Source organism: Oncorhynchus tshawytscha, linkage group LG14 (assembly GCF_018296145.1).
Source record: "Oncorhynchus tshawytscha isolate Ot180627B linkage group LG14, Otsh_v2.0, whole genome shotgun sequence".
NCBI classification, from domain to species: Eukaryota; Metazoa; Chordata; class Actinopteri; order Salmoniformes; family Salmonidae; genus Oncorhynchus; species Oncorhynchus tshawytscha.
Genome location: NC_056442.1, coordinates 20,194,196 through 20,211,074, shown reverse-complemented (window position 1 = coordinate 20,211,074; position 16,879 = coordinate 20,194,196). Strand labels below are relative to the sequence as shown.

Sequence of the window (16,879 nt, the reverse complement as noted above, 5' to 3'; positions counted from 1 at the left end):
AAATTCAGACAATTAGACAAAGCTTTTACCATATGAAGTCTCCCGAAACACTAACCCTACTCTGACTTCTGTGGTGGATAAGCAACCAGGTTGACAATGATACACACACCACACACGTCAAGACAATCTGTAATAAATCTAATTCGCCAGAGTTAAAAAGCTATATTTATTTAGAATACATCTTAAAACGAACAAGCTACCCTTCCCTGCCCAAAAACAATCCAATACACAAACTGAAAGTGTATTTACAGCAGATTATTCAGATGTACAGTAGTTCCTAAAATGATTCCCTCACATTGGTTACTAAGCAACAACTGAGTCTCTGCTCCGTTTCGAAATGACAGGAGACTGAAGGAAGTTAGTAATAGGCTAATGGCCATGTGATTAAGTGCTTACGGTGCATTCAATAGAATACACAAGACATTATTGAGGCCAAGGTTCAATGGTCTTAGGGGTCAAGCAGCATGGAGTGCATCACTACCGTCGTGAGACATGACTGACTGATTGCCGTCGGTCTGCACACTCACAGGGGCTCAGGAAGTCACAGTAATTGCCAAGTGTTACATCGCCCCTTCAAAACAGCAGCAGGAAGCTACAAACAACGAGTCAAAAAGAATTGACAGAGTGAGTCATTTTACCACAACCCTGGAGAGGGAGAATAGAACAGGAGGCTTGGGTCAGTCGATATCGGGAGAGAAAGGACAAAATCTCAGTTGTTCTTTAGTAAGGAATGATTACCTCTCCAATTGCTCTTTTTTTTTTTATTACAGTATATTTCAATTAATACAATTTGTACAATTCTATAGATACAGTATATAAACAAAACAATCTCACGTAAAAGTGCACTTGCAGAGGAGAAAAGTAACAAAGCAGACTTTAAAAAAATCTTTCCACAAAATGGGACCAGTCTTTCTTGGGTTGATGATGTCACAGCGGCATTTTGATAGCCATCTTCTCAATGCTGGTTCAGTGTAACAGATAAACTGCTCTTAGTGGAGTCCAAACAGTAGCATTGCTTAGGAATTAAGTAAGGGTGCATAAGGGCCTGCAATTAGGTAAGGGCCCGAAATTCTAAATGTTTTTGTCTTTCATAACCTGATTCTATGACAGTCAGGAAATGATAGGTGGAAGAGGCAAAATGCAAGACATGTAAAAACAAGAAGTGCAGTTGAATGCAACAGACTGCAGCCTGGCCCTGTAACCTGAATATTTCCCACTAGTGACACTGAAACCAGTCTAGCTTCCTGTGACCGTACTTTACATGTGAACTCAGAGCAGCAGAGAAATGAAGAGGGCAGAGATGGGGTTACATTCTCAGAGATAACCTCCCCACCCCCAGGGCGCGATAGAGCCCGAGATTGAGACAGAGTGTAACCCTTACATGGCAAAGGCAAGCAGTGACATTAGATATGCAGCTGATAAATGGAGAAAAACAAGTGGTCATTGGGGTCCTTTGGAAAACCATAAGAGAAGACTGAACTGAAACCTTACTTATCCTTGTGCTATGGACATGACCCGCAGGCCTTTGAGTACCTTATGGAGTGAATCGATTTCCCTTTGGGAGGTGCTAGTAGTGACAATTGTTTTTGTTTAATTTAAATCAAACCTTGGACAAGATTAGATTAGAATCAATGCCATTTATACCCGAAGTCAAGTTACATGTGGTAACATTTAGACCGGTGGAATCAGTGACATGTGCACATCTGAAGCCAGGAGAACAATCAGGGGAAAAGGTTGGACAATAATTGAGGAAGCATTCACAACTGACCCAACAACCTGCTCATGCTTGGGTGTTGGTGGTAAATGGCTCTTTTCGGGGTTGCAGAGTAGTCAAGTTTGGGTTTCGGAGACTTAGGTTTGCCTGGTTATCAGAAGGTGAATAGCAGGCTTGATAAGAAGTACTGTTCAGTGCAAACAAAGGTTAAATTCAGCTTATAAAAAACAGAAATATAATAATAGTGAGTGATGTGTAAAACACAAGAACTTGTCAAACAACCTGACAGTGCAGTCTAACAGGCTGCGTATGAATGAGGAAGTTGACTGTGTGTTTTGCAATTCATCCTTCATGAACTTTCAGTTACAGGTGGTGTGTGTACTGTGTGCGTGCGTGTGCGTGCATGCAAGCGTGTGTTGATAAAAACAACAAAAGGGTAAAAACGGGACATCCCCTACCCACAACCCCTGACAGTCATCCCAGATATTGACTGTCTTATGTTCCCAGCACAGTTCACGCCACAGGGTCTCCCGGCCTAGGACCCAGGAGCCCGGGTAACCTCCCTTGGCAGGAAGTATAGACTCTTACCAATGGTCAGGGGTTGCGACTGGTCCAGGTATGCTGTAAGTGTGTAAGGGGTAGCAGAAGGGAGAGGGGGAGGAGTCCTGCACATCCCAAAACACCTAGAGCTGAGAGGGATAGAAATGTTACACACACACACACACACACACATACATTTTTTAAATAAATTATTCTCTAAAGCCACATTTAATCGAAGCATAGCATGGCAGTCTACTGACCTTTAGGGGGCGTCCTGTGAGTGTGGGGTTGAAGGGTGGGGTCCGGCCCCTAGCAGTTACACTGCTGCTTGATCTGTGCGGCGGAACCTCTGGGCTGTCTCAGCTGCCTCAGAGAAGAATCTCCATACTGGATACCTGAACCCATCCGCTCTGGGTCCAACTCACCTGACACACATATACGAAGAAAGACAAGGACACACAACACACACACACAGGTGTAAACATGAGCAAACACACAGACATCCACATACACACTCAACATATGATTGTATGAACAAAATCAAACAGACACACATACAGTGCCTTGCGAAAGTATTCGGCCCCCTTGAACTTTGCGACCTTTTGCCACATTTCAGGCTTCAAACATAAAGATATAAAACTGTATTTTTTTGTGAAGAATCAACAACAAGTGGGACACAATCATGAAGTGGAACGACATTTATTGGATATTTCAAACTTTTTTAACAAATCAAAAACTGAAAAATTGGGCGTGCAAAATTATTCAGCCCCTTTACTTTCAGTGCAGCAAACTCTCTCCAGACGTTCAGTGAGGATCTCTGAATGATCCAATGTTGACCTAAATGACTAATGATGATAAATACAATCCACCTGTGTGTAATCAAGTCTCCGTATAAATGCACCTGCACTGTGATAGTCTCAGAGGTCCGTTAAAAGCGCAGAGAGCATCATGAAGAACAAGGAACACACCAGGCAGGTCCGAGATTCTGTTGTGAAGAAGTTTAAAGCCGGATTTGGATACAAAAAGATTTCCCAAGCTTTAAACATCCCAAGGAGCACTGTGCAAGCGATAATATTGAAATGGAAGGAGTATCAGACCACTGCAAATCTACCAAGACCTGGCCGTCCCTCTAAACTTTCAGCTCATACAAGGAGAAGACTGATCAGAGATGCAGCCAAGAGGCCCATGATCACTCTGGATGAACTGCAGAGATCTACAGCTGAGGTGGGAGACTCTGTCCATAGGACAACAATCAGTCGTATATTGCACAAATCTGGCCTTTATGGAAGAGTGGCAAGAAGAAAGCCATTTCTTAAAGATATCCATAAAAAGTGTTGTTTAAAGTTTGCCACAAGCCACCTGGGAGACACACCAAACATGTGGAAGAAGGTGCTCTGGTCAGATGAAACCAAAATTGAACTTTTTGGCAACAATGCAAAACGTTATGTTTGGCGTAAAAGCAACACAGCGCATCACCCTGACCACACCATCCCCACTGTCAAACATGGTGGTGGCAGCATCATGGTTTGGGCCTGCTTTTCTTCAGCAGGGACAGGGAAGATGGTTAAAATTGATGGGAAGATGGATGGAGCCAAATACAGGACCATTCTGGAAGAAAACCTGATGAGTCTGCAAAAGACCTGAGACTGGGACGGAGATTTGTCTTCCAACAAGACAATGATCCAAAACATAAAGCAAAATCTACAATGGAATGGTTCAAAAATAAACATATCCAGGTGTTAGAATGGCCAAGTCAAAGTCCAGACCTGAATCCAATCCAGAATCTGTGGAAAGAACTGAAAACTGCTGTTCACAAATGCTCTCCATCCAACCTCACTGAGCTCGAGCTGTTTTGCAAGGAGGAATGGGATAAAAATGTCAGTCTCTCGATGTGCAAAACTGATAGACATACCCCAAGCGACTTACAGCTGTAATCGCAGCAAAAGGTGGCGCTACAAAGTATTAACTTAAGGGGGCTGAATAATTTTGCACGCCCAATTTTTCCGTTTTTTTATTTGTTAAAAAAGTTTGAAATATCCAATAAATGTCGTTCCACTTCATGATTGTGCCCCACTTGTTGTTGATTCTTCACAAAAAAATACAGTTTTATATCTTTATGTTTGAAGCCTGAAATGTGGCAAAAGGTCGCAAAGTTCAAGGGGGCCGAATACTTTCGCAAGGCACTGTATCTCATAAGTAAACACGTGTACTGTTTACCTGACTCCATCTTGTTGAGGATGGTGCGGGCAGTTTTGAGGAAGGCCTCCTCCACATTCTCCCCTGTCAGAGCACTGGTCTCCAGGAACATCAGCTCTGTAGCGGTCAACACAGTCAGTAAAAATCGATACTCCCGCCCTAGGAAAACCAATACAGGCCTAAAAGCCGGTGGAAACTACTATCTTAGAATAGAGAGTTGGCTAAAAGGGGAGAAGGGAAAGGGGAGCGATGGAGTGAGGACATGAAGGGGGAGAGACAGTTGTGAAATGAGAGGGGGCTGAGTAGGGGTGAGGAGTGAGAGACGAGACAGCTACCATTCTCCTGTGCGAAGCGGGACGCCTCGAGGAAGGTGACCTCTCGGTCCGCGTCCAGGTCCTTCTTATTCCCGCACAGGATGATGACGATGTTGGGGCTGGCCAGCGTCCGCGCGTCTGTCAGCCAGTTGGTCAGGGCGTTGTACGTCTCCCGGCTAGAGTACGGAGACACGCCAGAACGACGACGACAGACAAGATACAGACGAGGGGAAAACGGAGTTAAAACACACGAAGCGTTTCATTAGGACAGGGATGTTCAGTAGGATGGGATGGTACTTTTGAAAAATCAGTGTATTGAATTGTGTGTTCCGTACAACATAAGAGGTGAAATACAAGAAGCACTTAGGGAGGTTGTGGACTTCAGGAACCAGCAGAGGGAACAACCCCCCCCCCCTATCCACATCGATGGGACAGTAGTGGAGAGGGTAGTAAGTTAAGTTCCTCGGCGTACACATCACAGACAAACTGAATTGGTCCACCCACACAGACAGCATCGTGAAGAAGGCGCAGCAGCGCCTCTTCAACCTCAGGAGGCTGAAGAAATTTGGCTTGTCACCAAAAGCACTCACAAACTTCTACAGATGCACAATCGAGAGCGGGCTGTATCACCGCCTGGTACGGCAACTGCTCCACCCACAACCGTAAGGCTCTCCAGAGGGTAGTGAGGTCTGCACAACGCATCACCGGGGGCAAACTACCTGCCCTCCAGGACACCTACACCACCCGATGTCACAGGAAGGCCATAACGATCATCAAGGACAACAACCACCCGAGCCACTGCCTGTTCACCCCGCTATCATCCAGAAGGCGAGGTCAGTACAGGTGCATCAAAGCTGGGGCCGAGAGACTGAAAAACAGCTTCTATCTCAAGGCCATCAGACTGTTAAACAGCCACCACTAACATTGAGTGGCTACTGCCAACACACTGACTCAACTCCAGCCACTTTAATAATGGGAATTGATGTAAAATATATCACTAGCCACTTTAAACAATGCTACTTAATAGGTTTACATACCCTACATTATTCATCTCATATGTATACGTATATACTGTACTCTATATCATCTACTGCATCTTTATGTAATACATGCATCACTAGCCACTTTAAACTATGCCACTTTGTTTACATACTCATCTCATATGTATATACTGTACTCGATACCATCTACTGCATCTTGCCTATTCCGATCTGTACCATCACTCATTCATAAATCTTTATGTACATATTCTTTATCCCTTTACACTTGTGTGTATAAGGTAGTAGTTTTGGAATTGTTAGTTAGATTACTTGTTGGTTATTACTGCATTGTCGGAACTAGAAGCACAAGCATTTCGCTACACTCGCATTAACATCTGCTAACCATGTGTATGTGACAAATACATTTGAGATGATAAGACGTTGAGAATATTTGCCTTTTTCAAAACGTACACTTTTCAATATATACCTCTATGGGCTAATGTTCTTTTTGCTCCAAATGAGAAAGGAAGCACAGAAAATCATCCCTGCCTTTCCCCTCTTCAAGGACAGATGGAGCCTGATTACCAGCTCCCACCTCCTAGAAACTTTTTTTGGGGGGGTGAAATCACCCGTCACCATGGTGACCGCATGCTGGTGTCCATGGCAACGTGAGAACAGTGAGCAGAAGGAGTCAGACTAATGTCCCGCAGCTGCAGTGAGGCGGCTGACCCATGACGTCAGCATAGAGCTAAGCGATGACGACCCCTCTGCCTCGGTGTAGCTCTCACACCACACCACATGCTTTTCGGTCTCTTCTATTCCTTTGACCTGAACCATGTTGATACACGGCTCCCTCTTCTCTCCCTTCCTCCCACACTTTGCTTCCATCTCTCCCCCTCCCCGCTTTCTCTATTTCACACTCCCGTCCTTCTCCCTCTCTCTCTCGCTCAGTTGACACTGTGTAATGGAGTTTTGCTTTCCGGGCTGCTGCCGTCTGCCTGGAGACATTACGTTATTACAGCCCTGTCACTCTGCTTCACACACTTTATTAAAGCTCTGTCACCTAACATTACACCATTCACTCCATCTTGATGATGCAAAAGGCAGTGACTGACATGGCAACTCTGGGCTGACTAAATAAAAACTCTTGGCTTGGTGCTGCCATACACCTCGTCTCTCTCTGACTCCGCGCTCCTGACCGACTCTCCATGGGCCTGTTGAAATTCAACATCTCTATTCGGTCTCTCTGTGCTCTGTTGTCTATGCTGACTCCCACGTCCTCTGCGTGTGTACGAGCGACCAGTGAAACCAACGTGCTTTTCTCATGGGTCTATCATTGGTTCACCTACCTTGTAATGTCATAGACAAGCAGTGCCCCTGCCGCTCCACGGTAGTAGCTGCGAGTCACAGACCTGGGGGGAGGGCAGACAGACAGCACCGTAAACCAATCACAGAACCAGAATACAATCTGTCAACCAATGAGGGCACGGGTCAGAGGTAACGGCACCTCTGGGTAACCAATGGGAGGTCATTACCTGAAGCGCTCCTGTCCAGCTGTGTCCCAGATCTGTAGTTTAACAGTCTTACCCCCGACGTTGACCACCCTGGAACCAAACTCAACCCCGATGGTGTGGTTGGAGTCCTGCTTGACTGCACAGCCAGAGACAGACCAGGAGAGAAGCCACAACCGTCACTGTACTGTTTGTCTCCTATATATTTTATTCAAATATGTGGGTTTTTCCAGATGGCTGGTTTGTGAAAGACAACCTTGACTGAAAGGTAAAACACCTAATAGTGTGACTGCCTAGTTATTAGGCCTAAGTTGCCAAGACTTCACAGAAACATTTCCTGGTTAATTCCCAGAGTCACAATGCTGATCTATATTGTGCTGGTGCGTTGTGCTTGTTCAAAGACCAGAACAGTTAGCTTCAGAAGCCTCTTCAGAAGCCTCATCAGCATATCAGAGGGTTGGGGAGCTACGGCCTCTCCCAGGTCCAGAGATTAACACAGTCAAAGCCCTTCTCCCACACTACTGACAGCACTGGGAGTTAGAGGTCTTTATCTCATTTACACATCTCTCTCTCTCTGTGTGTGCGTGTATAGACATGTATTCTGAAAGTATTTAGACTTTTTCCACATTTTGTTGAGGGGAAAAAAACAATTTAACCCATTTTAGAATAAGACTGTAACGTAACAAAATTTGAAGTCAAGGGGTTTGAATACTTTCCAAACGGACTGTATGTATGTGCGGGTCAGTGTGCAGAGATGCACGTCACGTTTCTATATTATTCTGCATAAACAATGCATGTGGTTGTTGTTTATTTACAGGACAAGGGGGAGACCAGCATTGGCACTACTTACACTTGGTCTCAATGAACTGGTGCAGGAGGCAAGATTTCCCTGTTCCAGCACTGCCAATCACCAGGAACTTAAACAGGAAGTCTGAAATGAGAGAGAGCGGGTACAGAAATCAAAACCAGCAGCTCAAACTGCTGAGACTCATCCTTAAGTCTCCCCGTGACTGCGAGCTGCTCCCTGTCAACAGAGCTGCCAACGGTCCCAAATTACCCGGCTAATCACTACCTTCATGTGAGTGTGACCGCATGTTAACATTTATGCTAATTTGCTAAGCGACAAGCTAAAAGGAGGACGGGGTAAAAGACTTCTAAAATTAACAATGAGAGAGGTTGTGTTGTCAACCACTGACAGGTGTGACCCAGAGATTGAGTTGTATCATCCTGTCGGTCTCAGGCTGTGGAACTAACCCCGATTTACCTCAATGAAAAACCAAGCTTATCTGTTTAGTGTGGCTTGTCTCAGGGTGTACGCAAAACATAGCAACAGTGATAGTCTCAATGTTAACAGTTAAGAGGCGACTCTGAGATGCTGGCCTTCTAGGCAGAGTTCCTCTGTCCAGTGTCTGTGTTATTTTGCACATCTTAATCTTTTATTGGCCAGTCTGAGATATGGCTTTTTCTTTGCAACTCTGCCTAGAAGGCCAGCATCCCGGAGTCGCCTCTTCACTGTTGACGTTGAGACTGGTGTTTTGCGGGTACTATTTAATGAAGCTGCCAGTTGAGGACCTGTGAGGCATCTATTTCTCAAACTCGATATTCTAATGTACTTGTCCTCTTGATCAGTTGTGCACCGGGGCCTCCCACTTCTCTTTCTATTCTGGTTTGAGCCTGTTTGCTTTGTTCTATGATTGGAGTAGCACACAGCGTTGTACGAGATCTTCAGTTTCTTGGCAGTTTCTCACATGGAATAGTCTTCATTTCTCAGAACAAGAATAGACTGATGAGTTTCAGAAGAGATGTCTTATTTTCTGGCCCTTTTAAGACTGCAATCGAACCCACAAATGCTGATGCTCCAGATACTCAACTAGTCTAAAGGACAGTTTTATTGCTTCTTTAATCAGAACAACAGTTTTCAGCTGTGCTAACATAATTGCAAAAGGGTTTTCTAATGATCAATTAGCCTTTCAAAATAACAAACTTGGATTAGCTAACACAAGGTGCCATTGGAACACAGGAGTGATGGTTGCTGATAATTGGCCTCTGTACGCCTATGTAGATATACAGTTGAAGTCAGAAGATTACATACAGTTAGGTTGGAGTCATTAAAACTCATTTTTCAACCCCAACCACAAATGTCTAGTTAATAACAAACTATAGTTTTGGCAAATCGGTTAGGACATCTACTTTGTGCATGACAAGTCATTTTTCCAACAATTGTTTACAGATTATTTCACTGTATCACAATTCCAGTGGGTCAGAAGTTTACATACACTAAGCTGACTGTGCCTTTAAACAGCTTGGAAAATTACAGAAAATGGTGTCATGGCTTTAGAAGCTTCTGATAGGCGAATTGACATCATTTGAGTCAATTGGAGGTGTACCTGTGGATATATTTCAAGGCCTACCTTCAAACTCAGTGCCTCTTTGCTTGACATCATGGGAAAAAATCAAAAGAAATCCACCAAAACCCCAGAAAACAAAATTGTAGACCTCCACAAGTCTGGTTCATCCTTGGGAGCAATTTCCAAACGCCTGAAGGTACCACATTCATCTGTACAAACAATAGTACGCAAGTATAAACACCATGGGACCACGCAGCCATCATACCACTCAGGAAGGATAAGTGTTCTGCCTCCTAGAGATGAACGTACCTTGGTGCGAAAAGTGCAAATCAATGTGAAGATGGAGAAAACCGGTACAAAAGTATCTATATCCACAGTAAGACGAGTCCTATAGCGACATAACCTGAAAAGCCGCTCAGCAAGAAAGAAGCCACTGCTCCAAAACCGCCATAAAAAAGCCAGAATACGGTTTGCAACTGCACATGGGGATAAAGATCATACTTTTTGGAGAAATGTCCTCTGGTCTGATGAAACAAAAATAGAACTGTTTAGCCATAATGACCATCATTATGTTTGGAGGAAAAAGGGGGAGGCTTGCAAGCCGAAGAACACGATCCCGACCATGAAGCACGGGGTGGCAGCACCATGTTGTGGGGTGTTTTGCTGCAGGAGGGACTAGTGCACTTCACAAAATAGATGGCATCATGAGGAGAGAAAATTATGTGGATATATTGAAGCAACATCTTAAGACATTAGTTAGGAAGTTAAAGCTTTGACGCAATGGGTCTTTCAAATGGACATTGACCCCAAGCATACTTCCAAAGTTGTGGCAAAATGACAAAGTCAAGGTATTGGAATGGCCATCACAAAGCCCTGACCTCAATCCTGTAGAAAATCTGTGGGCAGAACTGAAAAAGTGTGTGCGAGCAAGGAGGCCTACAAACCCGACTCAATTACACCAGCTCTGTCAGGAGGAATGGGCTAAGATTCACCCAACTTATTGTGGGAAGCTTGTGGAAGGCTACCTGCAACGTTTGACCCAAGTTAAACAATTTAAAGGCAATGCTACCAAATATTAATTGAGTGTATGTAAACTTCTGACCCACTGGGAATGTGATGAAAGAAATCACTCTACTATTATTCTGATATTTCACATTCTTAAAATAAAGTGGTGATCCTAACTGACCTAAGAAATTTTTACTAGGACTAAATGTCAGGAATTGTGAAAAACTGAGTTTAAATGTAGTTGGCTAAGGTGTATGTAAACTTCCGACTTCAAGTGTACCATTTTTTTTTTAATCAGCCGTTTCCAGCTACAATAGTCATTTACAACACCTTCACTGCATTTCTGATCAATGACCCCAAACTTTGGGATCACTTAGAAATGTCCTTGTTTTTGAAAGAAAAGCAACATACATACGCACACACGAGGAGGAGGCGTGATGGTGCTTTGCTGGTGACACTGTCAGTGATATTATTTTTTAGAATTCAAGGCACAGCTCACCAGCATGGCTACTGTATCCCAGTATTCTGCAGCGATACGCCATCCCATCTGGTTTGCACTTAGTGGGACTATCATTTATTTTTCAACAGGACAATGACCCAACACACCTCCAGGCTGTGTAAGGGCTATTTTTTAACCAAGAATGAGAGTGATGGAGTGATGCATCAGATGACCTGGCCTCCACAATCACCCAACCTGAACCCAAATGAGATGGTTTGGGATGAGTTGGACCGCAGAGTTAAGAAAAAGCAGCCTACATGTGCTCAGCATGTCTGAACTCCTTCAAGAAAAGCATTCCAGGTGAAGCTGGTTGAGAGGCCAAGACTGTGCAAAGCTGTCATCAAGATAAAGGGTGATTACTTTGAAGAACCTAAAATATATTGTGATTTGTTTAACACTTTTTTGGTTACTACATGATCCCATGTGTTATTTCACAGTTTTGACGTCTTCACTATATTCTACGATGTAGAAAAAAATAAAAATAAAGAAAAACCCTGGAAGGAGTAGGCGTGTCCAAACGTTTGACTGGCACTGTATATTTTTTTAATGACTTTTGAGAACTAACAACCACCGAAATAACTACACAGTCAGGGAGAATCTAAAATTCCTAAAATATCTTGGCCTGGGGCCAAGTGATAGCATAAGAACACAACATAAGCCATGGATGGCAAAATATGTAGAATTGCAGGACATTAGCTATAACTGCACATTTTCTCTTAGCCCCATAACAAAGTGTGTAGAACTGTAGGAAATTAGCTTTAAAAAAAAGAAGCCACATTTGGCCTGCGGCAATTGGCCACGCCCACTATCCCTTCCCTAACTTTGCCACCGCTGCTGAAAAAGATCCTAGGGGAAACACTGAGCTGGCTACATGACAACAAGTGTATAGGAATGGAAGCAGTCTATTCAAACACTCTATGCATACCGACCGGCCCGAGTACATCTGCACAATATAGATGGGTTACACTGGGCAGCTGCAAAGTTCTGGTGATGTGTTGGACCGGGTCTGGTACTTGACCCGTCCTACACACACGGCCATCTGGCTGAGGCCCTGATGTGTGGGACAGAGAGCGGTCCAAAGACGGTCTTTGTGCTGTGACCACAGATAGGGAAATGGCCATTTGCATGCGCAGCCCAGGGTTCCACCAGGCCATACAAGGAACAATGGGGAATTGAAGCGGGAGAGGCTGGCTGTGTGTGGAAAGGGGCAGCAGTGGTATAGAGTGCAGCATCCACAAGTCTCTCTCACACACACTGGAGTGAGTCAAGCTGCAGGAGAAACAGAGGGGGCATGGCCCCTCATGGAGTTTCAAGCCTAGTTATTTCAATTACATTTCCAACTCTTGTCAGTGCCAAACTTTTCTCCTCAACTTTCTTACTGATTTGCAGATTGGATGCTATTGACCACTCTGCTGCTAGTATGCTAATCAACTTGTGCCGCTGTACCAAAGCAGTCCAGTCAAATACAGAGTCAATATGGCAACTGGAGTAAATTACTGATGAAAGGAAAGAGCAGGGGATGAGATTGATCGTTTGTTCTTCTGTGACATTTAAAACACAGTTCTCCTGCAGCCAGCTCTTCTCCAAACCATAAATCAACCACAGCCTGTATACTAGTGTGTGTGTGTTGTGTTTACTCAACCAACATAACCTTGAGGCCACATTCATAGGTAGGTACCCACTAGAGGCCTTATCACACCTTGTTTTCTGTCTCTCTCAGCAGGCACACTTATCAATGACAACCTGTCTGCGAATGTACAGGATGGAAAAAGCCTGTCTAGGAGTAGTTGAGGCATATTGCATTTACACCATAATAACAACAAGTATTTTGCTGTGTATAAGCGATAGTGAACCATGGGTAGGTTTTGGCAGGAATAAGAGCATGACCTCACACACACCTGTTCTACAGTCTGCCCTTCAGTCCACCTGCTCTGAATCAGACCCCCGTGTCACCTCTGGAGCCAAGCCATATAATCTCTTACAGTGCTGGGCTTCATCTGTGTGTGTGTGTGTGTACGAACTAAGTCAGCCTCTCACCTAACCGAGAGACTGTGTGATGTGTTTTGTGTTAAGTACAGTAGGCCCATTCCTACTGTACTTTACATGCCAAAGTGAATTAGTGAACGCAGCTTATCCTGCAGTCTGTTTTGTGTAGTCACGTGGCTCCCCTGTGTCACTGTTGTTCTGTCCTCCTTTATCCCTTCTAGTACTTATGGGGAAAAAAAGCCAATCAGGAAATCAATGAAGACTATTACAGCTGTCGTCTATATAACATTAGTGTAGAGCACTCCATTTCTAATGTTGACCTGCTGGTGTAGCATTTCAGAGAGACAGAAACAGAAGAGAGCAAGGAAAGACTAGATAATTATCGAGTGAGGGAGGACAGATGGAGCGAGACGTGTCAGCAGGGGGGTCGAGCAAGCTGCAACAGGAAAGAGGAGAGTATGCATGGTGTGCTGTAGCAAAAACCAATCCATTCACCACAGCCACACCATAAGAAAATGAATAGGCCTGGCTACAGTAAAACAACAATCAGCTGCCACTGGACACCATGTCCAAAGCATGTTCACAAAGTTCAAATGAATAATTAAGCATAAAGATTCCAAGAGAGTGGTCAAAGGAAGATAAAACTGCAATTTTTCCATTGGTGAGAATAAAAAGATTGGTTTGTTACTAACAAACCAATGTAAATGTCTTGGATTGGCCCCCATGGAAGTGTGTATGTAATGGACCAACAAACACCTAGCTTGTTTTGATTTTAAAAGATGTAGGTTACATTGTTGTTTAAAAAAAATGACATTCAGGAGATTGGATTAATGTGGTATAGAACTAACAGAATCCCCCTTCTACCTTAAGAGTCAAGCCCCCCCCCCCAAAAAAATATGTTTGTTTTGGGATTTCTACAGTTCTGAAAACCAGCCAGGCTTTTAAACCTCTTAAAAATGAGTGTTTACATGCACACAAATAATTTGATATTAAACTGATTGTCAGTAGGCAGAATACGCAATAGTAATGTAAACGCCTAACTCTGCTTATCTTAAATCGGTGTAAGGTCAAAATCAAAGTAAGCATACACCGATTAAAACACCTGGTTTTCTGAACAATCTTTCAAATTATTAGGACATAAACACCTTAATCTGTGTTCCAGCAGTGTATTTGATCGGAGCATCTGCTAGCACGAGCTGAGCGAGCCTCCCTCTTTAGCGCAAGTGAAGTGTGTTCGAAACAACTTAATGTAGGCGTTTTAGAAGTAGTTTTCACACAAACATTATACGTCCGAACTCAGAATCAAGTATGCTTCCCAAAAATAACGCGGTAGAACATTTTGATTTCCGATTTTTCTGCATTTATCAGAGTGACTTCAGATGTTTCCATGTAAAACAGAATTAGAGGGAAATCGTTCTTCTTGCAAAGCAAGTAAACGTTTTAATCGAACTAGCTACTATATTAATCTGACCAATCATGTAATTCCAGATAAGATCTCATCGGAACTGAAGAAAAATGTTACAAGCTAGTTGATGGCGATGTTGTTATCTGGCCCCTGGGGCTGTGGTGTCAATGCAACTGCATTAGATCAGGCTCTACAACCCTGTTCCTGGAGAGCTACCCTCCAGTAAGTTTTCACTTCAACCCCAGTCGTAACTAACCTGATTACGTTTATCAACCAGCTAATTATTAGAACCAGGTACACTAGATTAAGGTTTGGAGTGAAAACCTACAGGATGTTAACTCTCCAGAAATATGGTTGGCGAGCCCTATGATAGATACATGACAGGTCGTTAGCAAAAAGGCAACACTGCATAACTTGACATGTTAGTTAACCCCACCACTTCCAACTTTTAAATCGCAAGAACACATGGCTAGCTAGCTAAATCGGAAGGGGGTCGGTTAAATTAAGCCAAACGACTGCAAATAAAGCTTCTAGTGATTACTACGCTTATTACCGTAAACTAGACACCCAATTTTTTGATGGCAACATTTCAATATAAATTACTTGACCAACTTCCTCTGCGAGTCCCAACCAATACAAAGACTCCAGATTATGTGTCCCAAAGCTACTTCTTGGCCCTTTTAGGAAGCACACCACGCTTCTCTCTACCCACTCCTTCTGTCTACACGAATCAGTGTTGATTTCAAGACGCCTAATGGAAATGACGGTGCTGAATGCATCTGCAAACACAAACAAGCGTCATGACCCAAGCAGGCACAGCAGAAGTTATACACGTAACGTTAGCTAGCTCAGAGACGGAAGAGGAAGCGAGACAGCCCACTCGCTGTTTTTTCTGGTTTAATGAAAGTCAACGAACTAAGTAGACGAGCTCCAGCTGCTATTCCATTTGTGTCTATGGGAGACCCACCCCGTTAAGTAAACCGGAACTGATCATTTTTGATAAACAGCCTGAGCGAACTATCTTCATTTATCCACCATCTTTGGCTAACTAGCTAGCTAGCAGGCTAACTAAACGTACCGTATGTTTCAGACATGTCGGCCCCCGCTTTAAAAACGATGGACTTAGACGGATTTTCTTAGTTGGTGTCTTCGTACCGTATGCGAAGGATGTTGTGTTGTTTTTTCGTGTTTTCTAAAGTAGCAATTACACCTCCCTTTAGATTTCTGACTTCGCCACACCGTTTCCCTTTCCTCCTCCAACAACAGAAGCACGCACGTACGTTATGACGTGTAAATGTACACGTCATTACGTGATTTTTAAAGACATAATCCAAATATTTGGGAATTAGAATACTTCATTTAATAGGATCTCTATAGCATAATCAGAGTCGTCTCGTAAACCGGAGACTATAATGAGAGAGCATAGACAACTTTAGCCGGGGTACCAGTCTGTTTGAGTTATCATTCCACTCCTTGTCATGGTAAACAGTTTCTTTATTTTGGTGAGTAACGAAAGTATATTGAATCCAGTCTCATAACAAATGGGTCAAGAATTTTGTCTATGGACAGCAATTATTAGTAGTGATTCAGAATGCTTTGAACATTAAATAAAAACTCAAAATTCGACGACTTTGTTACTTTGTGATTTTTGGGGATAAAATGTAAAGAATGCAAAAAAAATGTAAACATATTTTTTGGGTGGTTTGACACTTTATTCAGACAGTAATGCAATTAGATGGGGAGATTAAGGCAGTAGCCTAACCTGTTTAGATGAGTAATAAAGGCTGTAGCCGAACCTAGCCTGTTATCGTTAGCAAGCCACTAGAGGAAATCATTTCTGCCTAAAGTAAGCTATAGAGATTTGAAACCATATTTGCTACCATGTCTAAGAGACAAAAACTACCCGGAAGTGAATCTTTTTTTTTTTTTTAACAAATGAGAAAAGAGGCACAATCTCACTGGTTTAAATCCAGAGTCCCATAGGGTGGCGCACAATTGGCCCAGTGTCGTCCGGGTTTGGCTGGGGTAGGCTGTCATTGTAAATAAGAATTTGTTCTTAAACTGACTTGGCTGGTTAAATAAATGTGTTTTTAAACAACTGTGGGGTCGTGCCATGTGCGATAACAGGTGTCATATTATTAGTAGGACACTTGGTATCCTACTGTAGGCAGTTGGCTGCATAGTGATTGAAACATTGTAGCTCTCAGATGCAGGGGTTAAAGTAAACATAAAAATACATCCCTGGTGCGGGACCTCCTGTATGTGGATGCACGTACTAAACATTTTTATGGGCCTAATCATGAAATGACATAGAATTGGAGCCTATTTCTTCCTATTCAAAAACGTGGTTGGCAAACCACTGTTTGACAAACCCAGTTATT

General features: G+C 43.3%; 1 protein-coding gene across 2 annotated transcripts; it reads right to left on the bottom strand.

Moving 5' to 3' along the window:
- Window positions 1-147: 147 nt before the first annotated feature.
- Window positions 148-15,783, bottom strand: LOC112266678 (ras-related protein Rab-4B). Of its 2 annotated transcripts, none has more exons than XM_042297112.1 (8): window positions 15,577-15,783; window positions 8,106-8,186; window positions 7,280-7,394; window positions 7,094-7,156; window positions 4,786-4,940; window positions 4,472-4,609; window positions 2,515-2,679; window positions 148-2,403 (listed from the first exon to the last, which is right to left on the bottom strand). In XM_042297112.1, exons 1-7 carry the CDS (start codon window positions 15,590-15,592, stop codon window positions 2,564-2,566), a joined length of 684 nt encoding a protein of 227 aa, XP_042153046.1. In that variant the 5' UTR covers window positions 15,593-15,783; the 3' UTR covers window positions 148-2,403; window positions 2,515-2,563. The 2 variants fall into 2 exon arrangements, with proteins under 2 accessions (XP_042153046.1, XP_042153047.1); XM_042297113.1 differs by having other exon boundaries at window positions 4,472-4,567; window positions 15,577-15,781.
- Window positions 15,784-16,879: the final 1,096 nt, after the last annotated feature.